This window comes from Paralichthys olivaceus, chromosome 7 (assembly GCF_024713975.1).
Source record: "Paralichthys olivaceus isolate ysfri-2021 chromosome 7, ASM2471397v2, whole genome shotgun sequence".
NCBI lineage: Eukaryota > Metazoa > Chordata > Actinopteri > Pleuronectiformes > Paralichthyidae > Paralichthys > Paralichthys olivaceus.
This window is the reverse complement of record NC_091099.1, coordinates 3,461,099-3,488,556: the sequence shown is the minus strand read 5'-3', so window position 1 is coordinate 3,488,556 and position 27,458 is coordinate 3,461,099. Positions and strand designations below refer to the sequence as shown.

Genomic DNA, 27,458 nt, shown 5'->3' with positions numbered 1-27,458 from the left:
ATGCTGTTTTTCAGATGCAGGTATGTTCTCTACTGAGTTACATTCTAGTAAATAGAAATACTGGAGCCCATGACAACAGGAGTTTATTTAGAGCTCCAAACTTTTATTAAGCATGTTAATTTTGTGGCAGTTTTCACATCAATGAGTCATAACATTTTATTTACTGGACACTGTGCGTTTCGAGAATCGTTACAGCCCTAACGGACACGAACCCTCTCATTATTAACCATACGAGATTTCCTCCAGCAGATGGAGCCGGATTAAAGAAAAACTCTGAGGTAACAGATTTATCTTTTCATAGTTGAAGATGATCTAAACTGACTCAACAGCCCAAAGTTAATAGAGCTCATAATCATCACACTCGTTACTGGTGATATTCACTTTTACCAGGGCAGCACCTTTCCAGTAAAGTCCAGAAACGACCCATGATCCTTTTCACTCAGGCCACCAATCACAGACAGCATGGAGGTAACGCTCTCCTCTGGACTCAATGTAGCCTGGAAACAAAAGAACAAACAATGAAGTGTATATACACGTTCACCACCAAGCTCTTGAATATTTGTAATGTTAAGGACAATTTTCACATTGAATTATGTTGTAACAGCTGGAATATATCGGTGATTTTAATTATCACTTATCTAAATAAGTAAATATTTTACAAGTATTCACACAGAGCTGTTTTTTGAAAATGGGCATAGTTCAAATAACTTAAGGAGTGTTAAGAAATACTTTGTTCATGTTACTATATTTAGAAATATTTTGGATCAATATGCCATTTGTGTTTATTTAGCAAAGGTTGATTGAATAATAGATTTTTGTATTTTTTTTATGTTTACAACATTCTAGGGAATCTTATTCATCATAGTTAAATGACTTAAATAACCTTTAAGCTTAAGTTTTTCAGATTTTACAGATGTGCAGCATTTGAAGAATTTCATCACAGTAAGAAAAACACCAATGCAGGTACTGACAGAGCTTTTCTACTACGGAGGAGGATTTAAACACAGATTTTATTCAGAAGGACTGTGACTGTCTGACTGGCTCTTACCTGAGACCCCCCCATGTCAGTGCGGACCCAGCCTGGGTGTATGGCCATACAGAGAATCCCATCAGGCTCCAGGTCTGCAGCCATACAGCGACTCACCATGTTGAGGGCACTCTGAGGAGGCAAACACATCAACTACCATTGAGCATAAGGCTCAACTCACTACGGAGCAGTTGAACACGTTATCACAGCAGCTGATCAGCAGGACTGCGTTCACATTTTACCAATAACCAGTAGTTTGTAACAATCCTAGGTCTCTTTCTTTAGCCACATCAAACCAGAGTCAACCTACTTCACATGCAAAACCCTATATTTAACTAACTTCACCCATCAAACACGTTTTCCATAAATTGTGACACCACACCTTGGACGTCCTGTAGGGAAACCATTTGATGTTTGCACTCTCCCCCCAGTTGAGCTCCACAGATCCCAGCAGAGACGACATGTTGATGACTGCTGCCTTCTGGATGCTCATGCTCCCCGAGCCGCCTGCTCCTCCTCTGGACGCAGCTTGTTTCAGCAGAGGGAGGAAGGCCTGGGATCAGAGGGGGGGGGGGGGATAAATATGTTATTTTCTTTATAAAAATTAGATTTGAGACTGAAACACAACACGTGTATAAATATAAAGTTATTAGGAGACAACGACTGGAGCGTTCACTGAGTCAAACACATTACCCTGAGTGGAAACAGACGGTCAGTGTCGCCCACTAGAGGCAGAGGTTTACACTTTCAGAGAGAAGGGCTGAACTCTCCACACAGACAGTCACAGTAATATTAATATGAAACTGAAGAATATAAAAAAAGTAGCACCCAAACAATTAAACTATAATATATACACATTAGCCTTTCACAGATGTATTGTATTGTCATTTGCAATAAACAATGCAGGAGAGATGTGTATTTATGTTTACATTAAAATGTCTGTGTTCTATGTATTTGTTTAAATTTAAATTTTATGGTTAAACTGAAGAATATCAAGTCTCAGTTAAAATAAAAATTGCCGTCAGGGTTTAACATCATCTTGGGAATCACTGACAATTTGTCTTTTTGGTTTTTAAATACATATTTCTACCAATATATCAGTATCTGAAATGCTTTACTCCCTACTATCTGCTTCAACCCCCGAAGATCCATATCGTCCCGACTCTAACAGATGCTCAAAACAGTTTGATCAACCAGTGTGAATGTGTTCAAAATATCAAGTACAACATGTTTGTATTGGCAGGTTTCTGTTCCGCGTCATTGTTCGTTGACCTCAGCAGTTTTGCTCCGAGCTCTGTGCTGCAGTGCGGCCTTGTATTTACACACTGTCCTTCCATTGGAACAAAGTGTGTGTCAACAGGCTTCTTGATCAGAGCCTGAGCTTCTACCAGCTCAGGGTGTCGCTCTGTTGTTTGCCCCTGTACTCTGAGGCCGACGCAAACTAGACTTCAGATGAATATTTATGAAATGCAGCCTGTCCTAAGCCGAGGGGTTTTTGTTTCTTCTGTCCATCAGGGTCGTCTTGTTATTTGAGTTTGCCTCCTTCCGGTGGCTGCGGGAAAAAATAGTCTGCTTTCTTACATTTTTCCTTTCTCTCCCGCTATCCGGAAGCTTCCAAACAAAACCTTTGTGTGTCACTATACAGCTCATCCACAGCTCCATCCGTTTTGTGCTGGGGCACAAAGCCTATGAATAAACATTACCTTGGTGATCATTAGAGGAGCCACAGCGTTGGTGTGGAAGTTTTCTATCATCTTGTCGGCAGTAACGGACTGAAAGTCGGCCATCACATTAATCCCTGCATTGTTGATCAGGCAGTTCAGACCCTCGTCTTGCACCAGCCGGCTCACCTCCTCTGCACATTTATCTATGCTCTCCTGGCTCAGAACATCTGGAGAAAGAGACATCAACGCTGGACTTTAGCAAAAAATGAGAACAAAATATTAAGAAAAGTGGAAAATATCACATGAACACTTCACAAACAGGTAATGGTTTATGTAGCTTGAAAAACATGAACAATTTCTATATAATAATAACTTTATTTGTATAGCACTTATCAAAATCTATCCCCAAATCATAGCATAATAAGATCAAGACCTTAAACATTATAGAGAAACAACAGTCAGCCGCACACGAGACAGTGGACAGAAAAACACTCCTCAATAACTGGAAGAAATCTCGAGAACCAGACTCAGTGTGGACGACATCTGCCTCGACCGGCCGGTGAGCGGAGGAAAATAGAAAAGAGAGGAGAGCTGGGAGGAAAAGAAGAGGAAGGGAGAGAGAGAGAGAGAGAGAGAGACCAGCAACAGTTGTGTAACCATCACATTTAAAATAACCATGATCCTCATTATTCTTAATATTTTTGCTGAGTTCATCAAAATAATCCTAAAAATTATATTAATGTTAATAACACGACATTCATTCATTCACATCTATGTGCAGGCACTTGTGTTGTCTCAGGGTCTTTTGTTATATTTCACATTTATTGTTGCTTTATATGATTTATATGATGTTGAACACACTGAACAATGATTTCCCCTCTCGCCCCCATGTGGTCCAGTCTCGTGTTCTCTCCTTCAAACTTTCTGTGTGTGTGTGTGTGTGTGTGTGTGTGTGTGTGTGTGTTACTTGACATAACAACACTTTTTAAAAGTTTGGCTCTTCTCACTGAGCTCCAGGACACTTAACAAACAGCAGCCATGCTCCTCTCTCTTACCCAGAGTGGTGATGTGGATGTTGGGATGTTTCAGAGCCAGATCCTGGAGTTTCTGTGGATCCAGAACAATCCGGTTTCATTCAGAGAATAAAAACAGTTTGACACCGGTGGTTACTGTGACTTCATCCCCGGTACATGATGCACCTTTCAGCCCGGGCGCAGACCCACGTTTGACCCGGTCTCACAGCCCCACACGCGGCGTGTAGCTGCGGGGATAATCAGTTAGCTTGCTGGGTGTTTACCTGGGCGCCATCGGGGTTTCGGGTCGTGGCTACGATCTTCCCCGGGGAGAAGCCTCCTCCTGCCAGGCTCTCGACTATCTGCAGCCCGATCCCGCGGCTGGCCCCGGTCACCAGCACCGAGCCGCACTGCTTGAACACCGTGGCCCCGCTCATCGCTGACTCTGACTCGGGCTGTGACTAAGTGCTGGAGCCGATGCGGCGGACCGTCTTTTACGCGTCCAGATATTAACCGCGACGGGGCCCTGGACATATCCGCGTGTCCGGCGCGACTCCTCCGGCAGAGGGGAGCATTGTCCCGCTTCACCGATCCGACCCAAGGCCTCTGCACGACGGGGACGGTTCAACAGAGAGAAGGGTCTCAAAGGCACGGTCCTGCTTCCCACAATTCATTGCGCACGACGACGACTACCCCTACTGATACTTCCTAATTGCAAATTCCTAATTGCTAATTGCTTCTTCTTCTTCTTAACATTATAAGTAGTAGTAGCATTATTAGTAGTATTAGTAGTTGTAGTAGTATTCGTATTATTAATAGTAACACATGTCCAAAAGTCTATATCACATAAAAACCCTGCACAACTGTGAAAATAACCCTTTTTAAATGCAGTTATGTTCATTTAGAAATTTGAAACCTCTCTTAAAGGTTCAGTGTGTAGAAGTTAGTGACATCTAGTGGTGAAGTGGGCGACTGTACAAAACACACACAGGTTAATTTAGATTCAATTTCTGCCAATAGATCAGTTCATCAAAATCTCACACACTGAACCCTTGATAGGTTTTTATTAAGAGGTAGGCTACCTTCAGTTTAATAACTGTTGCTATTCACCTTGGGTTCTTTTTTTTGGTCCTCTTTGTGTGAAAAACATTAGCAATAATAATGTTTTAAAGCCGCTCTCCCCGTACCTTAGATTTTTCTTTCTTTCTATATCATACAGACAATTCCCTATGATTGTAAACTGATCTCAGACCATATCATTTAAAAAATAACGAGGCACCATTATGAAAAGAATCTTTACAAAATGTATTTATATAAATTATTAATCCACTAATATGCAATATGGTAAATTACAGCATAAATCATTTAACCCAACTTTATCACACTGATTGTAAAACAAGTTACATCCTTAAGATGTGGCTCAGGGGAGAGAGAGGGTTGTCCACTGAAGGTTTGGTGGTTCAATGCCTGGCTCCTCCAGTCTGTATCCTAATGTGAACTTGATACTGAACCATACGGCTGTGATGGATGGTGTGTGGCTTGTATCGTAAAGTACTTTGAGTTGTTGATAAGACGAGATAAATACAGCTGTATATATGTCATTGATACAACTAGTACTGCACCAGAATACCTTCCCTTTGCTGTTGTATAGATGATAGTTATTGATTGTTGTTTCTTATAAAAGTAAAATTAGAAGCTGATATTTTCTCCTGATTTGCATAAAGTGTTTATTTCCCCCTTTAATACGAGACTTGACAAAATAAAAGAGGCACGATCCAAGAGGCAAATGTTGACATTATTAAAAGAGATTGGTTTTCCTCGTCCATTCAATATTTATGATTAAACAGTCTGGCTGTCGTGAATTCACTGGGCTCCATTGTTTGTTTTCGCATTGAGTTAGTTTGCAAACACCGAGGCTGAGATGTAGGTGCCGAGATAAAGCTGACAGCACAGCCGACGGAGCTTATGCAGTCACAGCACACAGATGGTTTCTCTGGCAGCCTCCTGAGTCCAGACTCTCTTAAAGCTCCTGGAGCTTGGGAGCAGCAGATATCGCCGGGCTCCTCTGGGGTCACTTCATTTGGAAGTTGGCTTCTATTCCACCATTTACAGACACATTACTTTGGCACACAGCTCACGCTGCAAATGATGAGTTGGTGGCGGTACAATATGTGGTGCAGAGCTGTGCTGGAGCTGGAGGGGGTTCACTGGCGTCCCTGAGCAGACGCAGAGAGGAGGTATTGTCTCGACACAAAATTCAACAATCAGTTAATTGCATACTGTAGATTGCAGTTGGTCTGCCCAGTAATCACAGCGCAGGAGATGATGTTTCTATTTTTATTGTTTATTTCTGCTGCTACTTTTAACATTTACCTGTTTGTGAAAGAGCCCCCGCACACTGTCTAACCTGCAATCACAAACATATTTATAAACTGCTCGTCCCTCTCCTATGCACCGATGGATGTGCCAAGTGTTTTTTAGTTTAACATTTACCTACAAAATCGCTCACAATAAAGGCTACAGTTCATCTTCATTGGAGTTCTTGTCTTGTAACACATGTAATACTTTTTGTAACTTTTTTTGTGAATGATGATCAAACCGGCCCAGATCTGGCGAACAGGAGCGGACCAACCGAAGGGCCATAGTTCCACACAGTGCAGTATGTAGGCCAGACGACAGTATGATGGTGTCAGCTAAATCTGAGCCCAAACTATTTTGCAAAGTGGGGTCGGTATCTGGAGGACGGATGAATGAAGGTGGAAGCACCTGAGGCCCAGTGCTCTCATCCTGCAACCTATTCTGTCCTGGACTCTCTCCCAGTGGATTTGTAGTTTTTATGTTCATTCATCCAGCATCACACACACACACACACACACAAACACACACCACATTATTTTATTTGGCTTTAAATAGACAGCTTCTTCTTTGGGCATGGTGGTGCGGTGGGGAGCACTGTTGCCTCCGGTTTCTGGTTTGGTTGATCTGTGTGGAGTCTCCAGCTTCACAGTCCAAAGACATGCACGCTGTCCGAAGGTGTGACTGTGAATGTGTGACCAAAAGCTTGTTTGTCACTCTGTGTCACGTATCCTCCGCCTCTTGCCTCGTGTTCGCTGGGATTTGCCCCAGCTCCCCCCACGACCCTGAAATATTAAGGTGGACGGGTGAAGCTTATTATTTGCCATTATCCTGCATCTTTCTCATGCCGACTGCCAACTCAGTAAATGTGATATGATACAAAATAAAGTCAGAGTTAAGGTTTCAGATCCTTCGGGGTAGGAAAGAAGAACATTTCCGTCTAAATGTTTTTATCTGTGTCTGGAACTTAAACTCACTATTATTTATGTCTGTGCACTTTGTTTATAATTTGAAACGCTCCTGAACTTCATAGAGTGAAACGTGAGAGGAAGGATGGCTGAGCATCGTGACCAAAGAACATAGGGAAATCCCTGATAGCAATGAAATTTCCTGATATACTGAGTAATTTAATCGACTATATATTATTATATTAAAATCAGCAGAATGAAACTACGGCTTATTAAATATTACACAACAAAGACGACAGCTTGAGTCGCGGCAGGAGGTTTTTCTGGACCTAAAAATGGAAGTATTGATCATTTTATAGTACTTCCTTTCCTTCTCCTTTATCCCTTAAGGATTCTCTTTCATATGTTCTTCCTGAATATTATTGGCGTAATAGTGGTAAGAAATAAACACTAACAGCCTCTGGGACTCTGTGAAAGAGCAAAGCCGATTTCTATCTACACGGAAAAGCGGTATTCATTTCTGCAACTATTTCAGTGCTATGGATTTCAAATACAGTGATGTCACTGAAGACACAAGGGCCCATGCAGGCTTAGTAAAATTACTATGGGCCGCTGTGCTTCATTAAAAAATAAGTATCGGTCAATATTAAATTCAGGCCTTGTTTGTTTAATCGATCTTGCAGCCCTGACACGAGGAACAATTTTAATTAAGGGTTTTAAAAAGGACTCATTTCACAATTTTGGATAATTTTGAGCACCATGTTTCCATTTGGCCTCATTTACAAGTTGTATAAAGAGTTTGTGTCTGTGTTGCACTGAACTGCATTGTGGGTCTTCATTCAGTGCAGGCAATAACGTCACCGCCATCAACATCCATTTGCATCTGTGCATGAAAGACAATGAAATTAGGAGATACCTCCTGAAAGTGTCTGGATCAAAGTGTATCTGTTGGTGAAGATGTGCATGTAATTAACAATGAGAATCCACACGCCTGTGTTTACTGTGTGCATGTGCCCAGGTGTGTGGCACACACACAGGAATCTAGGTTGGAACATCCATTTTCAATCATTTATTTAATTCACATGAGCTATATTTAAAGAGATCATAAATAAAACTGCAGGGTTCCTTTCCTCGTTGAATAAATCATGGCAGTCATCCTCTTACATTCATATTCTCTTCTCTCTCTCGCCCCTGTGCAGCCGTTGGGTGCGTAGTTCCAAAACTGCCTCCAATTTTATCCAGTTGATTGTGTTTGCATGCAGAACAGAAACACGATAGCTGGAGTAAAAAAGGAATTCCCCTCCAACACCGAAGCAGAAAGTCTCAGCTTCATGTTGTGCAAAGTGTGCGACTGTGAGGAGGAGCAGGAGGAAAGAATCAAACATCGTTCACCTTCTGAGCTTTTGAATTTCGTGCATTTGTTTGCGCTATGGGTTCGGTTTGGTCACATAAAATACACTGAAATGTCCTTGTTGACAATTGTCCAAGTCATCATTCAAGTTTGGACGGAGGACGTTCATCAACACTAACAAATCCCCTGCAAATGAATGACTCAGCACTCAGACGAGTATCGGCTCCGTGAGGCTGTTTCAATGTTCTGAGCTGAATGTCAGTGTCAGCCTGCTAATGGCTTCACAATGACAAACGTTGTGCAGCTGTAGCCTCCTGTTGTTGTTTTGAATGAAGCAAAGTTAAAGTTCCATCAGGGAGACTCTCTACGTCTCACTCACTCACAGTTCTCTTGTACTCTACCCGCCTCTTCTAATCAGCTGATTGTTGGATGTTTACTGTCCAATCATGTCGTTGCTGTCAAACTTGAAATCTTTTCTCCTCTCTCACTCAGTGTTGTTCAATGTGTAGAATTCAGTGACTTCTAGAGGTGAAGTTGCATGTTGCAGCTGAATACCTCCATCCTCCCCTTTGTAGTGAAACCTGTCGTGAACTTCAGTTTAATTGGTCCAGTTTGGACGACAGTAAAAACGTGACCCGCCCCTCCATGTAAATATAAAGAACCATTCTATTGAAAGAGAAAAACAACAATTCATACAGTTTAGAAGAAACACAGCTGTGAACACATCGCTAGGATTATTTCATATTCAGTTTCTGCCAAAAAATCCTTTCAAATAAATCTTTAAAACTAAAACAGACTCTCATTTATATCAAATCACTTTTTATTTCTTAATGGGCATTTAGTTCATTTTGCAAATTATTTCTCTCTTGATTGAAATGTGCTTTATAAATAATATTAACCTGAATTGACTCGACATGAATCAGCAACATAAATCCTGTTTTTCTTCTTCTTCTTATCGTTATATGTTTTATTTTGTCCCTTCTGTATAATATAGTAAAACTGTATCGCAGACTGTAGTACATAAACATTTGGCAGCATAGGAAAGAATAATATCACACAAAACATACAAATATTCGAGGCCACATTTTTCTAAAGTGCAGTAAACCTCAGTGGAGTGTGTAGTTTTAGTTTGTCACTCCTTTATGTGCAGAGCTAAATATAGCTAAAGGACAAAGTTCAGCCTGCATCTGAAGTCTGATTTTAAATGTAAATTCTTCTCCCAGGTGGTTGCAGCAGGCAAGTGCTGAGCAAAACTGCTTTCAAGGACTGTCGATGATTCCTGCCGTCTGTGTGTTGCCTTCAGATTCAGACTCTCACTGCGGGGCCACGCAGGTTCAAACCCCCTGTTAATGGTTCGTTCAGAAAACTGCAGCAAGTGAGAATTCTCTGAAGGATCTGTGGAAGTTTGTTTAACTTTCTTTGGTCACGCAGAACACGTGGAGACGTCATGTTGTTAAAGAACGAGGGCGCTGGAGTATCTACACTTGTCCGATCTGGTCAACGACTGCATCTTCAGCGAAACGTTTAATCAGACGTGCCTCCTCTCCAAAACCTATCAGCCGCTCTTTTAATTTAACGATGTGGAGTCGCGAGAAATTATTCACCCACTTTGTTCATGCGTTCATTCAAAGTGCTCCCCTGTTTGAAACTGTGACGCAAACAGCTGAGTCATCGGTGCACTTCCTGAATGACCAGTGATTAAAGATGTCTTGTTGTTGAAGAGAGAGAGAGAGAGAGAGAGAGAGAGAGATGGCTGAGCTTCTATTTATTTATCGGTCTGCGTAGACCGGGTCCTCCGAAGGACGCAGCCTCCTACTTGAGACACAGCTTATGTTTGGGCAGCGAGACTAGACTGCTCCTGCTGATGCTGATGAACCAATGCGTCCTTCTGTCCCCGAGAAACGAAGGCTCCAACGGGTGGATCCATCTTGGGGCAATCTATCCCAGGATTCATTGCGCTTTGTCGATGAGCGGTACACATAAAAAGACAAACAGGGGGCACTGAAACTTTTTCGTCGTGTCCAACTGCAGCTCTGTTACGAGGGGACAGCGGTGAGGGCAGGACAAGCTGGAGATGCCGACATCCTCTGTAGACCGTTTGTGGTCGAGTACATCGCCCCTGAGTCAGGACACAGCTTGTATTTCTGTGCTGGATTATTATCTTTTCCATGTGTACTTCATGTACATTTTATATTTCATTCTAATTTATATCATTGATCTATTATAAATACAGATCATATTGTTAAATACATACTGCTGCCTCGGTGATATCTACTCTCCTTGTGCAGCTGCATTACACATAAAGATTTAAATGCTTCTGAATAATTGATGTGGGTTTGCACCCGCTCCACAGTTGGATGGGAGCTTGTGTGCTTGCTGTATTATTCAGATTGCCTTAAAAGCATGTCAACTCAATTACTGGGGTTTTACGAGAAATATCATGTCCTGTCCTACTGTCTTAGGAGAAACAGCTCAGGAGCAGGAAAAACCTCCCACCCTGGATTCAGCTGGAAAAGACAAAGACTTCCGGTTTCCTGCTGGAATAAAGCCCAAAGTTTTTTGGTTGTCAGTTTGGATCATTGTTAAGTTTACTGCGGGGGCGTTATGTAATAGACTTTCTCCTCATGTTTACAGTGACATTTAAAACTCATGAGATGCCACAACAATAGCAAATTAAATCACCTCTTCAAATAAGACTTTAGAGGTTATCTAATTTTTTTTTCTCCATATTTTTCCATGATTTAACTGATTCTTACCTGTTTAGACTTTTTAAACTTGAAGTTTTGTTGATTCACGGATGACAGGAAAACCAACAGCAATTTTCTAAAATTTATGTCAGCAAGAGCTTTAAATTGGGCTTTTTTCAATTCCACGTCATTCACTCTGAAGACAAAAACTCTAGCACGGCCTCCGTGTGCAGCCTCGCTTGTTTCTTCATTAAGCACGTGGGAGAAAGACGTCTTAATGCAGATGAAGACATGAAGCAAAGTGGTCAGAGTTACAGTTAAACTGCCGTTATTTACATCATCTTCAGATTTAGTACATGACGTGGCTCTTTTTCAGACTGCATCCCTCGTTAATCCTCTTTTACGCTATAGTTTTACACTGGTGCTGCCTCCAAACTGCTCCCTTGAACGCAGCGGAGCAGTTTAAAGCCGGGGGACCTTGATTAAATAGTCAAGCTGCTGTGCAGAAGGTCAGTGCAACAGAAAGTAATCAGGAGATGTGACACTGGAGAGAATGACACAGCACTGAATGGTTGCTGAGTGCGGAGGTCTGAATCCAGTCTGCAGAATCAAATTAAGACAATTTCAAAACTTATTTTATCTTAACAGATTTTATTAATATTTCCAATTGACAGTATCAGCCAAAAACAATCATTGAAAATGAAAAATCATATCATGGCAATGGGACAGAGGAGTTTTGATGGAATAAAAGGGCATCGGGACAATAAGAAGTGGAAAATTCAATATCGGTTCCATCACAGACTATAAATTCAATAAATTCCAAATAGAGCTGTCTGTTCTCTCTCTCTCTCTCTATATATATATTGTATCTAATGCAAAGTTGACAGAGGGGGATGGAAGGTCAATGAAGCTTGGGTCAAGGTTCAGGATTTATCAACTGGTCATTTCTGTGGAGTAAGGGGTTTTGGATTTTGGTCAGGAGTTGCAAGTCAGGCACAGCAGAGACGGGGATGAGGTCAGAAACGGTAAAGGACGCGGTCGGGAGAGTCGAGAAGGCAAAAAGCTAGAGGTTGTCAGAGAGGTCATGGTCTGGGTGGAGAGGGTCAGGCTGCAGAAAATGGGGGTTTTGAGAGAGAAGAGCTGTTGCGTGCTGCCAGTGCACTTATCATTCGTTCTGCAGATGCAACTTTAGGGGCGGGTTGGCAGGGACATGATGGGGAGGGGGAGGTGGGAGTGTCCGGCACATGCACCTGGTATACACTGCCAGGCAGCTGGAGGTGGAGGAGGGGTGGTCTCAGGAGAGCAGGACGGGGCAGACAGAGAAAATGATGATATGCAACGAGAGAGGAGAAAGTCACACGATGGGCTCCCTGCAGAGGACGATCTCCAGCTCGCCGCGGTAGAGCTTCCCGCCATCAGAGAGGCTCATGATGCTCTGCTTGTAGCCCGTCAGGTTCTTCAGGTCCACCTCCTGAAAACACACGGGGAGGTAACATGGAGGCAGCAAAGCTGATTAGTAATTTCTTGAATAACAAGCAAAGTTAATCCAGCTAAATATAACTCAAGCCTATGAAGGAAAAAACGAATCTCTCAGTCTGAGTTCATCAGGGTTGTGTTGAGCTCGTCCGACAGTTTGAGCTGTAGGGAGTAGGGGGTGGAGCCTGACTGGGCTTGCAGGCACTTGCCCGCCCACCTACACATGAAACCTTCACCCATTGGTCGGAACTAGCCCCAACACACACGGTGCAAAATGGTCAATTTGATCATTTCTTCGAACTGGATTTGATTTGCTGCACAACAGGGAGCACTTTTATTATAAGTTAACATTATTTTGTCACGCTGGACATTGTTTGCATGTTTTAATGTCCTGTTCAACGAGATGTGTTTGAAATGAAAGATTTTGGTCATGAGGATTCATTATTTGCTGATGAGAAATGTTTGTGTTTGAGATTTTATAATCGCCGTTAACTGCCAGATACATTTTTCAGCCTCGTCCAGTGACGTTGTTTGCACAGAAAGTAAAAAGAGAGCAAGTGCATGTAAACTTTTTTCCAAAGCCCTCATCTCACCTTCTTGTTTGTCTGGTAAAGGTCTCGTAGCAGAGCATCTAACTCCTGCTCATCGATGTAGCCGTTCCCATCCTGAAAGAATCAGAACCAGACTGTGAGAACTGGAAAGATAATCAGATGCTCAGCCAATGAAACTGCGACACCGTGCACCAGCTATGTTTGGATTCTGAGCCTCTTGATTTTTTTGGTGCACTGCTCTGCTGCTTGACTCCATTCAATATTTCATGGCTGCCGTTATGAATGCACCGGCCAAATGGCCATTCATGAATAATGATTTAAAAAACGACTTCCCATTCACAGCTCTGTAGAGAGGGTTTGCTGTAAAGTGCAGCCACTCCGCTAATTAATGAGTTATGTGTCACATTGTGGAAAGTCTCAGTCCAGAATGTTGGAAATTTTCCTTTGGCAAGAGGCACAAGACCATGTTCTGTATCTAGGCTCAGTTTCAAGATGACTTCAGAGCTTCGCGTCTCGCCAGCTTTATTTTTTAACACTGTAGGAGCTCTGTGATGATTAGACGGAAGTCTCCCAGATCTTGGGAATAAAGGGAGAATTCTATTTATTTTCCCTTTAAGGATGAAAGACCCCGGCCACTGCAGAGTTTCAGGAAAACGCAGCGACATCAGGTACCAGCCAGTCTGTCCAAGTTGCACGCTATCTTGCATTTCAGACATTTTTCAAGGCCTCGCACAGTTTGGGGCGGTGGCACAGCAAGCACTGTGAGCCATGTCAGTGTTCAGCTGACCGGCCACAGTTCGGCCTGCGCACGATGTCTCAGCATCAGTGACGGCAGCTGCCTGCGTTTCAGCTGCAAGGGCTGAGCTCAGAACAAACTGATGAAACTAATTACACACATAAATGGTGGTGTGCTGTTCGCAGTGTCTACATGGATGGACTGGACCACTGGCTCATCCATAATTGAATATCCAACCCCGCCCTCTCGCAAGTGAGCAAGAGAGACTGCAAGCCCTCAGTCCAACGAGCCGCGACGTGAGCGCACGCAAACCCCCCCACTGCTGTGAAGCTCTTTTCTGACTTCATGCTCTCCGACTTTTAATGCCAAGGCTCAAACAAGACCTGCAGAGAAAATGTTCTGTATTTATAAAGATCTTCTCTCGTCCTCATCACCGCTCAAAGATCTTCACAGTCACAGTTTATTGCCATTCACGCGTTAACACACACATTCATACAGTGCATCTGTGGGCAGCACTTTCTCTTTGAGGGAACACGGAGACTTCAGCATGCAAATGGGGAAGAACGGGATTGAACTTTCTGGTTAGTGGACGACCGCTCTACACCCTCAGCCACAGCTGCCTTTAAGGGAAACTGTCTTCGCTGCAGTGCACCAGTGGTTTGTGAGATTATTTATAAAAAAATTCAAATCAAATGAATGAAAATAAAAGAATTAGAGAAGGCATATTTTTCCATAACTGTCAAAAGTGTAGTTTCTGAAATTTAAAGCATGTGTTAGTTATGACCACGTTAAGTAGAGTGTCACCGACCTTATCATAGTATGTGAAGATGGCATTGAACTGCTCAGTGGTCAACTTGACACCCTGAAAGAACAAGATCTGATTTTCATTATCGGGCTCAGTCGCAATAAAACTCAGATGAATTGAAGTTAATCATTAATATTTAAACTCGGGGCAGCAGCACATTAATTGTAGATGTAATGTCACCAGTGACATTAATTATCAATGCAAACAAGCTGCTCGTTCTCTACCTGGAATTTGAGTAAGAAATTCTCCTGAACAGGAAGAAGCCTGCGGGGGGAGAGGGACTTCATTAGCGGACACAATAGCTGTTAAATTATTCAAATGCTTCTGCAGGCGATGTGTTTCAACATTTATACAGTGAGCAGAAGTGAGTGAAATTACCTGGCCATCTCTGACAGGCCCAGCTTCCCATCTCCATTCAGATCAAACATCCTGAGCTACAAAGTGGGAGCAGAACAGAGATAGGAACAGACAGACGAGAGAAACTGAAAGCATCTGGGTTTTAAGTTTATTTTTTTCTCACAGGTATATGCTGTCAAGATGAAGGAAAATGTGGTCCCATGAATGTCAGCGACTGGGAAATAGAATGGACATCCATAATTCATCCACACTTTTTTTAACAGAGGACCAGTTGAGGCACTGTCCATAAAACTTGCATCAGACATTTCAGCCGATGAATGATGGTGAACTTTTACAGAACAGAGGTCTAATAGTTTTATATGAGAGTTTCATTTAAAATGAAAAATTATTTAATTACAGTTTTTAAACATTTAAAGTATAAATAAAATAAAATAGTGTGTTTCTTGCGAAAGCCAAAGCAATAAAACCCAGGTATGAATTTTAGAATCACATGTAGACTCGTGTATATATGTACAAATATATATCGTCATAATGTTAGCATGAGATATTCCAGATAGTACAATGGAAAAATATAGCTGTGTATATATGTGTTCTATGTTACACATCTGTGAAGAAGCATGTTGAGGAAACTGCTTCGGTAAATCAGGTCAGCTCTGGGGCTTCCAGGAAGAGGCAGATGTGAGCACATCTGGGCTGTAAACACCCGACCTGCAGGACACAGAGGGTCATGACCACTCAGCCGCACAGCGCTGCTGCCACCAACACGAAGAGCCTCTGAGATCCTGCACGCCAGATATGTACACCTCTCATAAAACCTACTCATGGCTCACAGTGCTTATAGGATTCCTCGGCTCCGCTGAGTTTTTATACATGAAGGAAATCATCGGAGGTGAAATTTAGTCTTAGAATTGAAATATACGCTGTCGGTTTTTGCTGATTTTTGGCAGGAAGTTTGTCTGAGAAGATGAAGCTGAATACACAATAAACATTTGAGTGTTGGGACGATCTAACAACAGCATCACCGCTGCAATGGAGTTCATCACCGGAGCTGAAACTGCTGATATCAGCAAGCAAGCTGCTGTTCCAAAAGCAAATAGTCCTCTCACCCTCTGGAGGCCAACGTACCAGAGTACCAGAGTCTGACTTTGCTTCTCCTGCGACTGGAAAATTCTTATTATTTATTTGTTCGTTCCAAAACTCCTTAAAACCTCAAGATCGAATCGAAATGCACGGGCCACAAAGGTGAACAGCAATTTGGTTATTCATAGTACTTAAACTTACTTTGAGAGATACAGATGCACAGTAAGCAGCTTATTTGTGTGTTTTATCCTGACGTTACCGTCGTGAAACCCTGAAATACGATCTACAATCTCTGCTCCAGTTCACTACAATCCGGTGTGAAGGAGAGAACACAAATATTTTTCCTGTTCAACGGTAAATAGAATCACGCTAAAACTAAATTTGAACTAAAATATGTCTGATCAACGTGTTAGTAGTAAAAATGTGTGGTTCTCCTGAGTATGAACGAGTCCATGTGTGAGTGTGAGTCTTACTATGGTCTGTGTGTACTCCTGCAGCTTCTGGTCGTCGTAGTGTCTGTTCGCCTTCTGCAGCAGGTCTGACAGGAAGCCCTGAGGACGGAGCAAGAAAAGACGTGAGCAGGAACATGCAGAGACACAGGCTACTTGAAGAATCACAACTTTGAAAGAGCTTTAATTAGTGACGAGATCGAATTCAACAGCACCATCAGATCTCAAAGAGCTGACAGACGTATTCACATTTAGTAACGAACAGAGAAAGTCTCTGATGTCAGTTTTCAGTGAACAGAAACATCAATACTGTTCTTTACTTTACTATCTTCTTAATATTTAGAAAGTTTACAATAATGAAAGACAAAATTATGACAACAGAGGAAGAGCGAAAGGATGAAAGATAAGAAAAGGTCAGAAAATGAGTGCATTTGTTTCGTGTTTTGTATTTAAAAACCTAATCTGCAGAGTAAATGTAAGGCAGTAGAAAATATGTGGAGTACCTGAGTCAATGTACTCGAATATTTTCCACGTGCTCTCACAGTCGTCTGTGATTTGCATTTTCCCAAAGCTTTTTAAAAAGCCACACCTGAGTAACTCATCTGTATCTGGTCAGCTGGAAGAGATGCGATCCCATAACAACCGGAGCAGCCTAATCTGTACATGCAGAACCACTGACCCCATTAATGCTCGACTCCCCTGTGTGGAGCTTTTTCCTTAACGTGATTCGACACAACGTTTCCGGGAGGTGTTGAAGTGAATAATATTTGTGTGATCTGTGGAGCTTTTTGCATCTGAATCCTCACCTGAACAAAACTGGTCATTGGGGAATTTCCTGTGTTGCAGCCACTTAACTCTCCTCTGTCAAAGCTGTTGTCTGGTTCTAAACCCGCCCTCACATATAAAACAAGGTGACGCACGGAAACCTCTCGGTGCAACACTGGACCTTTTTAGCAAAGATGCCACTCGATGGTCCTGACAGGGAAAATCCTGCAGCTGGGATTCAGTCACTTTCTTATGCTTAAAGATTCTTTGCAGTCAGATATGAAAATAAATGTGCAAGTGTCTTTTAAGAATCAATGCTCCTGGAAAAATGCTGATTCGCTTTCTTTGTTAAGGAGATTGATGCCACTGCACTGATGGAACGCTCCCAAAAGTCAAGCTAAAGAGAACAGGTCATAACCCCTGACTCCTCCATGTTCGTGGACGGGACAGAGTCCAAAACAATCTCAAGGATGCCTCGTGTCATCTTAGATCGTTCCATTCACGCCGGCGTTTGTTTAACTGTTCATTTTTCTGGTAATTTTGGTTTTTGATGCAATTTAAAAAAGGGTTTAAACGCCACGACTGGCAGCTGAGACTGAATCACGATTGGTTGAGCACGTGAATCAGCTGGACCTCGATACCTTTCCACATTTTACGTCTAAAGCAGAAGATGGCAGCACCTGTACCCGGGAAGACTATCAGTGTTCTCAGCTAATATTTGGCTGCAAAGTGAACACCAGTATTTCCTATTTCTTTTCCTTTAAATATACAAACAGATTCAGGATTAGTATCATAGTGAGGAAGATACTCAGCATAGCACAAAACAATTGATCCATTTTGCCTCTTTCTTTCTTTTTTATTAGTGCAAAACCACAGAACATCTAGTGGGTGTAGAAGAACAAGACTCACAGTTTGAATTACATGTAAATAAACTGAAAGTGATTATATGAAAAAACATGGGATACAGTTTAAGTGGCTGCGCAACTATTTGATTAGTCCTTTGGGAAAGTGCTCTGGTAGAGAATGTGATATGAGAGTGAATGTGCATGGGGGGGGGGAGACAAAACAAAATAAACATAAGTATGAGGACTTTTAAGAACAGATGAATAAATAGTGTGAATTAGAAAATAAATATGATTCATGACGTACCTTCAATTCATTTGCTTCAATATAACCACTGCGATCTGTATCATATCGCCGCCATGCCTGAAAGAAATCAAAAAACACTGGGCGGAATTCTCTCTGAAGACCCTTTCCTCCATCTTGATTTACACCCCCCCCCCCCCCCCCCATGCATAAATTCCCTCTGATCGATCCCCAGCTCGCTCTTTAACCGTGCTAAGAGTTTGATTTTTCTCTCGTCCCAGAGGGGGGGACGACCACAAGAGTGCGGACCGTGGCTGCAATCACACGGTTTTCGATACAATCCCATCCGCCCACATACAGAGCGGAGGGCGAGAGACGGAGAGAGAAATGAGGGAGGGAGAGAAAGTCATTTTAATGAATGTTTTAATCTAGCAGCTGTCCCTGTCCAAAGGAGGGCTCCTTATCAAAGATGGATGGCCTTCCCCCTTCTCCTCCGCTCCTCCTCTGGGCTCTGCAGAGAGGCACTACAGTGGTACAGTGGTTATCCATTATATATGACTCTGAAAATAGAAAGTTCTGCTTCCTCATTCTAACCCTTTAATACCCTCTCTGCCCACCTCCTCCGCCCCGCACCCTTCGGCAAAGACTGATTAATCCCCAGCTCTTGTTTTATGTTCTCAAACTCCGGCTCTCTACTTCCCATCGACATTTCATTTACGTGCTCCCTGTTCCCGCGTTCTCCCGTTCGCCCTTTGCATCCTTCTCTCTTTCCACAGCTTCTTTTCCATTTATCCTCCACCCCTCGTTTCATTATTCCCTCTAAGTTTGACACGGGAGACGAGGACAGCCTCTTCCCCGACATGTAATTGGTTTCTAATTGACTCCGTCCTTTCCACTGCAGCAGATCTAACACGAAATCTGCCATTTTCTTATCTTCTGAAGGCGTTTAGTGGAATAAATGGTTTTCCCGTTGCTGGTACCTTTCAGCTCTGCAAAGGGCTTTTTGTTACTCCAACGTTCATTCATTATTCATAATTCACAGCAGCACTGAACTTGTTTATGGTGCTCGAAGATTTTCATATAAAACCATTTCTTAGAGAAACAACTCTGTTGTTACGTAAGAGAATGAAGTGGGCATTGTTATTTTGTTTTTGTGAATTAAAATAGTCTGAGCTATTTATCGATTGACTCGTAAAAATCTGCCAATATGATCCCTTGAGCATTTATGTTTGCTGATGTGCAATAACATGAAAACAATGCAGTCATTTTGTGTTTTATATGTAAATAATATGTTTTCTCTAGTTTCTCTTTATTTACTTCCTGATATCAGTGTTAGCATCAGCCCAATAAAAATCCATCTGAGTGGCCAAACTGATTTGGTTGCTCAGCTAACTGCCACCGTCTTGTTTTAACATTTGACACTGACACAGATGTTATCATTTCAATATTGCACTGGATCAGTTTTCCCTGCAACTTTTCATTTGTTTCCTGCAAAACAGAAAGTGTGTGAAATGTTCCCATAAACTAGATTTTTACACATGCAGTTAGTATGTGATATAAATGACGATTCTGTCTAACAAAACCACTGATGCTGTTTGAACTATTGTTACTCTACCGATACTCCAACGCACATGCTTCTTTATGGATGTTAAACATCAGTATTATATACATTTACTAGCTTAAATTACACATCTACTGTTTATATTTTTTTTGTTGATGTAAAAGTTCTGCAAAGTTAAAAAGCCTCTGTGGTAAAGGGAGCTCCTGTTTTCCACAGAAAACACATTAGTCAATACTTCTGGGGTTTTGTGATGTCACATGACATCAAGATGCTCGACATTCCCATAATGCACGGCTAGCAGCTAGTCTTGACACGCCCCCAAGCGGTAGTGGTTGACCAATCACAAAAGAATGGGTCAGCTGGCTTTATGGAGAGAGGGGTCTTAAAGAGACAGAAGCTAAAACCAAGTGTTTGAGACAGAGGCTGAAAAGAGGAGCTGCAGCAATGGACAGTCTGAGGACAAACCATAACTTCTCCATAGACCAGCAAACACATTTCATCTTTAGAGAACAATTTACAGCCTGAGTAATTAACACTGATTAGATGCTGAGCAAAAAAAACACTGCAGCTAAAATAAGCTGAAACAACAGGAGGGTTATTAACTGAAGGGATTGAAACCTCAGCTGTCCTTTTCCTCGTCTCGCTCCCGTCAAACATTATCGTTTTCTTCTGCTCGGCCACTTCTCCAGTTCACGACGGAGCAGGTGTTGTTGCTCGATTTCAAATGCTACTGCTACGTCTCAACAGCAGACACAGGCAACCTTGTGCAATGGAGGCATTGAGCGTGTGGTTTTCTCCAGTTAATTTCACTAATTAGTATCAGACCTTCAACCACAGACAGGGAACTAATCCGTGAAATTAGCTGGTAGGTACAAACGAGAACATGCAGGCTGTCAGCCCTCGCATGGTCGACTGGCTCCTGAACGAACGGCTCGTTAGAGCAAACCTGTCCTTACTACGATTCACAGTGAACAAGAGGCTTTTGTGCAAGAAGTCAAAAAGTATCTCAAAGAACCAAATGAAATAACAGTTTGTTAATCGGGGGCAGCATCGCACCTTGCATTAGAAGAAACATACCGGTCCATCTAACCTCACTCAGAAACACACTTACCGCCATGAACTCAGCACTGGAGCTGACAAACTGTCTGAAGCACAGCAAGAAGTTCTCCTCAGTTGGGAGAATCTGGGCCAGCTGGAGAGACAAGTGACAGGGAAATGGAAGTGGTGAGGGCTCAAGATGGTGGAGTTAAAAAGCTGGGACAAAAAAAATGAGGCTGGGGAGCTTTTCGTCTGCAAAGCTTCAAATGGGCACCTCAGACATTAATAATAGAGAGACGTAACCTCAGTGGCAGGGCTATGCCTAAATTGGAATTCTTTTAAAAAACGATGTTTTCGGATGCTCTATATTGGATTTTTTTTTTTTTACAATAATTGAAGCTAAAACTCATTTGCAGATTTTGCCGGCTGGAGGTGGATTATTGATATTGCAGAAAATCCTCCTCTTTGCATCTCTTTCACATCTCACTCTGAAAATGGTGAAATCGAGGGAAAGCAATATCCCGAACTGACGCTCTACAGGGACGATGATAAAGACGGCTTTTATACCACCGATCAGAGTATTGATCGGGTTTCTGAATCCTCTCACTTGAGCTGTAGTCCTCTGGCTTTGTGAATCATCCTACTGTTTTCTTTTTATAACTTTTTCTCACCTTCCTCTAAAAGCAGAAAACACAAAGCTTTGCTTCAAGTCAGTTTTTTGGGTCTGAGTCACAGTTTAATGAAGTTAACATACAGTAATTTTACACAGTAAAATTACACATATAGAAAATCTTTAGAGCATGGCAGTGGCCCAAAGCAATTGCACAGATTGAAGTATGGAAACTGTATATGAGTAATATACATCTTATCATATTACTGCCAGCCGCAAAGTGTATTTGCCAAATTGTTAAGCTTTTCAATTTTAGAAGAGTATCGTTGTTTGCTTTATTTATAGTCTTTATGCTTCTGGGTGCTGGCCATGGAAGAGAGTGATATTAATCCTCTCATCTAACTCAACAGAGTTAGATGAGAGGAAGCAACAAGCATTAATGCAAAAACTTTTCTTTTAAAGGTTCAGTGTGTAAGATTGAGGTGAAAAGGATCTATTGGCAGAAATTGAATATAAAATAATCCTAGTGATGTTTTCACTCGTGTATGGTTGTTTTCTTTATATTGAAATACTTTATATTTACATCAGGAGCAGGTCCTCTCTACGAGACCGCCATGTTTTGTACAGTAGCTCAGACTCGACAAACTAAAAACCTTTTGAGGTTTTATGACGACTGAAGTTGCCACATGCAGGTTCTCCATGTTTTGAAGGGGAGGGTGAGGTGAGGGGTATTCAGCTGCAACATGACACTTCACCACTAGATGTCACTAAATTCTACACACTGAACCTTTAAAGAAAATAATTATATTAAAGCATAAAACACAAAGCTCCAGATCCTCACCTCCGACATCTCAATCCGTCCATCTTTGTTCTTATCAAACTTCTGCATGAACTCCTTCATCTTTTCTCTGAATGTGGGGTTTGAAGGGTCCTGGAAAAAGAATTGCAGCCAATACAAGTGAAGCCCGACTGGTCAGTGTGTGTGTGTGTGTGTGTGTGTGTGTGTGTGTGTTTTAAGTTATAGTCTCTAGACTTACCACCCCTGCTCCTCTCCGGGCCATCTCCAGCTCCCTGAAGAAGTTTTCCAGCTCCTTCCCCTCGATGTAGCCGTTACCTGGGAGACAAACAGGTCGTAACGCCATGTTGATCTTAGCTTTCACCACCAAGGGCTTTCATGAAAGCCCATTAACTCCGATGTGGTCGCAGTGTCAAACAGATCGCACTTTTGCCGTTATCGATTCAAACATGAGCGTTTTAGCCGTAACTCTGTTTCTTCCCCCCTCTGGCTCAATAGATTAGACTATTGACTGACACGATGCAAACTGATCACTCCTCAAAGACTGGCTGCACTCACAGGGTTGCACGCAAGGAGAAGCTATATATGGAAAATTGCTTCTTTAGGATTCTGAAGGTGATGATCCACAAGCAGCTTCTTTTATTCCACAAAGATCAATAACGCAGTCAGAGGGGAGTTTGGCAAATGGGACTAATCGATATGGATGACAGTGTCTGCACTGGGAGAAACAACAGTGTGATGCCTAAAAGAAAAAGATTTTCAGACATGTTTATCTTTTTTTTTTTTTAAGCTAACATAAATTATGAAAGTGACAATGTTTTCTCAGAAACTGAAGCTTCCTCTTGTTTCACTGTGTGCTATCAATCATCCTGTCAGATTAGATCTTTGGATTCTGTGATGACAAATTTATCCTGTGGACGATTTTCTCCTCGTCTCATTTTATCTTTATTCCTGGTGTTCGGGCGCCCTGACAGAACCTATTCAGAGGACCAATGAGTTGCGCTGGCTTCACCCAGGTAGTCTGTGGACTGGTGCCAATATTCTATCAACAAGCGTTTTGAACGGCCGGACAGATGGCTCCAAACGATGTAACTCGCTGCTTCAATAAAACCCTGGAAGGCAGAGCGGCCTCATTAAACACTAACAAAGATTATAATGCCACTTCCTCTCCGCTCCCTCTAACTGTGCCTCAGCTTCATATCTGAGTCCCTCTCTCTATCCGAGCAGCATCTTAACGTCTTTGTTCTAACCATGGACATTTTCATATGTGCAGTGTGTGTATGTGTGTGTGTGTGGGGGGGGGGGGGGGGGGGGGGGGGGGGCTGCATGCACACTCCTCAGTGATATGATCAAAACCCATGAACACGAGCTGTGCTGTTTCAGTAAGTGGGACAGTCAAATGCCTCGCTGCTATCCAGCCTCCCTCCTGTGGGTTTTATTGACATTTCGCTCTCCGGAGAGCAAAGACCTGCTTGATAATTAAACAGAACAGAATGTGATTAACTACACGGGGAATGAGATAAACTGACAATAAAAATAGATTTATGACAGATTACAGGCCGGAGCGCTGTCGTTCGTTCAATAAATGCAGCGACTGTACAGCGCTCAGATTTGTGCATCTGTGTTTATTCACATGCAGCACGAGTTCTATATCACAACTTCATGCTTAAGGTTTGTGCTGCAGCCTAATTACTGTGTCCTTTGCTCCCAGAGTGTCCACAGTCCAGGGATTGATCCTCTACAGTGAATATCAATGATGTTATATCGGTGGGTAGATGTGGGAAATCACTGCCAGTGGCTGCAGAGCTCCAAATTTATTCACCTCAAATTCACTTTAAACTACTTTTTTACGGGCTCCAGTCCCCAGCCACGCTTAACTAAAAAGGATAAGTGGTGTAGATAATGGATGGATGGATATACGTCTTAATGAGATGGCTCATTTCAACTTGCCTGCATATAATTCAGTCTCTCTGCACAGCCTCTTAAATCTTGCACCCGCTGCCAAAGTAAAAGCCTCACAAAACCACTTTTGGCACCCTCTTTGGGATACTGCGTCAGTCTCAGGAGATTTACTCTTCTGGTTCTGATTCTAAAGATCCGACATAGGAAACCGGGCAGCTGCACCAACTCATATTTCAAACCCTATATGAAGTGCATTTGCCTTTCAAAGCAGACTTCAGCCCTGTCTATTCAAATGTCTTGTGCTGGGATCAAAGTTGGGTCGATTCCAGGGGAAGATTTTGTGTCAATATTCCAAATTCCCACGTATTCAGGTTAATAAAAATAATTGACAGCAACTGTTCTATAATTAGCGAATGGAGCTGCAGTTGTTTCCTTTGGCAGCTTTGAAGTGACTGAATTGAAAAGGTTTGAACGGTGACGGCAGAGGAAGATGAGAGTGGAGGAGCTGCGAGAGAAGAGAGAGAGAGAGAGAGAGATGCAATCCAGATGAGATTTGATCCTGGGCCAACAGGGGAATATGTGGTTTCATCATGTGTGGGTGCATCGCCTCTTGTGTATTTTTATCTGCAACTCAGAGATGTTTACTTAATCTGAGCAAACAAATTAGTTCTCCTCTCCTGCTGCCCGAGACACCAGACACTCCCCGGATAATGAGCACAGGAATCACACACTCCAGCCAAATCAGTTGATGCACAGTGGGGTTGTATTTGGTTTGCAAAGCACGATATGTAAAACATGTCAGCGTTCGGGCTTAAAACCCTGGTTGGAACAGGACTGATGTCCACACACACACACACACACACACACACACACACTGACCAAGAAACAGAGTTAAAAAACAGAAATGATAACTTATCTTTGTGGCTCTAAAGCCTCTGCACTCCTACCACCTCCTCATTCCACCTTGATTTCCCTGAGGAGCACGTTTCTGCATGTGTGCATCAAAAACAGATCCTGTTCACAATGAATTCCCAAGTGTGTGTGTGTTTGTGTGTTTGTGTGTTTGTGTGCGTGTGTGTGATACAGATGACTGCGACACATCCACACCTCGTTGGACATCTGGAGAAAGTTGAGTGAGCAAGCAGGACTGAGGATGTTTAATAACGACCAGTATGTCCCACATACTAACTCACTTTTCTGGCTGATGATGAATGGATATTTTAATTAGCCCGGCTGCAGCTGATAACTAATAAACCAGGGAGCTGGTTAACATTGTCAGTTTGATCTTATCTCCTAATTAAGTGGCCCCCCAAAGAGACCAGTGCTTGTCCTCCCTGCCTCTGATTCTGTAATGAGAGCCGATCATCACCGATTTGACGTTTTAACAAAAGGACGAGATGCTGGAAATAAAATAAGATGATTTTCTCTTTTCAAATTGTCCATTGTCCACACAAGTGTCTATTGTCCTCACTGTCCTCTCACTGTGACACAGACACGTGCACGCACAGATATTTGCAGAGTGAGACGTGAAGAACAGGATGTGCAAGAATCAATACAATAAGATGATCAAGATTGAGACCATATGGAAAGAGGGGGGAGAAATTAACACACGCAGAACATTTCATGACATTTCAACGACATCATAAATCCATAAATCCATTTTTGCAGCTCGGAGCCATCTGCAGCCGTGAGTCTTCACCTATCGATGGAGCTGCTCTTTGACTGGACACACATGTCAATAGCCCTGTGAGGAGCATCATTCTCAGCCAATTACTGATGAATACTGTCAGTGGTTATAGATGATTTAAACCCACAGAAAAACAGTGATTAACTGGTGCAAACTAACACTTGAGTCGAGAGTCAAAATCAATTCAACAACAATAATAATAATAATATTAATAATAATGTGCCTATTTGGATTTTTGCTTTTAACTTTATCATCTATCAAGTATAGAAGACATGAAGACAAACAATATTTTCATCAGTTACACACTTTATTATCCCTTTAAGGTACCTTGGGTAATTTCGAACTACCAATTAAGTTTACAGAAGCCCAGAAAATGATTCCCTTGCTTTAGAATTGACAGAATTGTGACTTTAAAATGTCAAAATCATAGTTTTGCTGTGAGGTTGTTCTTTATTATAAGACATCTTGATAGTCTAAAGGTTTTTGGAGTGTTTCAGATGCATATTTCAGCAGTGATCTTATTCATGTCTCGTGTTTTCTGAGTGTGGAGGAACTTTAGAGAGAAAGAGAGAATCGTACCGTCATTGTCGAAGTGTTTCCAGATGTCCAGGAACTGGGACGCGGTGACCTCCGCCAGGTGCAGGTGAGGAGGCTGCTGGGCTTTGTTGGCCATGATGCTGCTGCTGCTGCTGCAGGTTCACAATCCCGCTGATAACTTTTCTGCGTCTCCTGGTTCGAACGCACCCACACTGGAGCCCCGGCGCACCGCCCGCCGCTTTTAACCCCGCACACGAGCTGCACCGACCCGGCACCGCCAGTGGGGGCGCACTGCCCCAGAGAGACTCCATCTATCCGAGTCAGCGTCCCTGTCCTGTTGTGCGTGTGTGTGTGCGTGTGTGTGTGTCAGAGAGAGAGAGGGTTGGGAGGGGGAGAGAGGGAGAGAGAGAGAGAGAGCATCCAAGCTTAATGTGGATGCAGTTGTGTGATGTGACATCTCTGGCACTGCGGTGAGCAGACTACTGTATGTGCACGTGCACGTGCATACATACGGGTGTGTATGTGTGTTGTCTTGATGCAGATAGTGAGCAGACTGTTCTTGCATCATCATTATCATCATCATACTAAATACATGCTTGTTGTATGATGTGTGCGTGTGCAGAGAGCAGACTGATCCAGTGCAAGTGCATGCATCTCCATGTTTCAGTAGTGACACATGTGCGTGTGTGTGTGAGAGTGTGTGTGTGTGTGTGTGTCTACTTGTATCTGTGTGAGGACCGTTTTAAACATTTAGAGTGAGGACATTTTAACTGGTCCTAACTTTTCCAGTGGGCTGTTAGGAAGTAAAGACTTGGTTTCAGGGTTAGGATTAGATTTAGGTTAGGGTTAGGCATTTAGTTTGGATGGTTCAGGTAAGGGGCCAGGGAATGTATGTCAGTGAGTGTCCTCATTAGTATAGAAGTGTGATGTGTGTGTGTGTAAGTTTGAAGACCGTTTCATTATTGCATCATCACATGTACCAAGTATGATCCAGTATCTCAATATTATGCATCCCTG

General features: G+C 42.5%; 2 protein-coding genes across 3 annotated transcripts; both read right to left on the bottom strand.

The window, feature by feature from the left end:
- Positions 1-82: 82 nt before the first annotated feature.
- Positions 83-4,360, bottom strand: LOC109641517 (C-signal). Of its 2 annotated transcripts, XM_020106002.2 has the most exons (6): positions 3,989-4,347; positions 3,747-3,798; positions 2,731-2,918; positions 1,410-1,580; positions 1,049-1,159; positions 83-497 (listed from the first exon to the last, which is right to left on the bottom strand). In XM_020106002.2, exons 1-6 carry the CDS (start codon positions 4,139-4,141, stop codon positions 384-386), a joined length of 789 nt encoding a protein of 262 aa, XP_019961561.2. In that variant the 5' UTR covers positions 4,142-4,347; the 3' UTR covers positions 83-383. The 2 variants fall into 2 exon arrangements, with proteins under 2 accessions (XP_019961561.2, XP_019961560.2); XM_020106001.2 differs by lacking the exon at positions 3,747-3,798 and having other exon boundaries at positions 3,989-4,360.
- Positions 4,361-11,636: 7,276 nt separating this feature from the next.
- Positions 11,637-26,669, bottom strand: calb2a (calbindin 2a). The gene is made up of 11 exons (XM_020106004.2): positions 26,484-26,669; positions 22,557-22,633; positions 22,361-22,450; positions 20,983-21,063; positions 18,374-18,430; positions 16,484-16,561; positions 14,952-15,007; positions 14,798-14,837; positions 14,577-14,630; positions 13,075-13,146; positions 11,637-12,476 (listed from the first exon to the last, which is right to left on the bottom strand). Exons 1-11 carry the CDS (start codon positions 26,575-26,577, stop codon positions 12,360-12,362), a joined length of 816 nt encoding a protein of 271 aa, XP_019961563.1. The 5' UTR covers positions 26,578-26,669; the 3' UTR covers positions 11,637-12,359.
- Between the last annotated feature and the right edge of the window lie 789 nt (positions 26,670-27,458).

Bases quoted from the DNA above. Each gene is read 5' to 3' on its own strand.
- LOC109641517 (XM_020106001.2), bottom strand. From the start codon at position 4,238: ATGTCCAGGGCCCCGTCGCGGTTAATATCTGGACGCGTAAAAGACGGT. The intron at 1,160-1,409 runs GTGTGGTGTCAC...TTGCCTCCTCAG, and splicing joins TTCCCTACAGGACGTCCAAG to AGTGCCCTCAACATGGTGAG. The intron at 498-1,048 runs GTAAGAGCCAGT...TTTTGTTTCCAG, and splicing joins CTGACATGGGGGGGTCTCAG to GCTACATTGAGTCCAGAGGA.
- calb2a (XM_020106004.2), bottom strand. From the start codon at position 26,577: ATGGCCAACAAAGCCCAGCAGCCTCCTCACCTGCACCTGGCGGAGGTC. The intron at 22,634-26,483 runs GTACGATTCTCT...TTTGTCTCCCAG, and splicing joins GAAACACTTCGACAATGACG to GTAACGGCTACATCGAGGGG. The intron at 14,838-14,951 runs GTAATTTCACTC...CTCCCCCCGCAG, and splicing joins GGCCTGTCAGAGATGGCCAG to GCTTCTTCCTGTTCAGGAGA.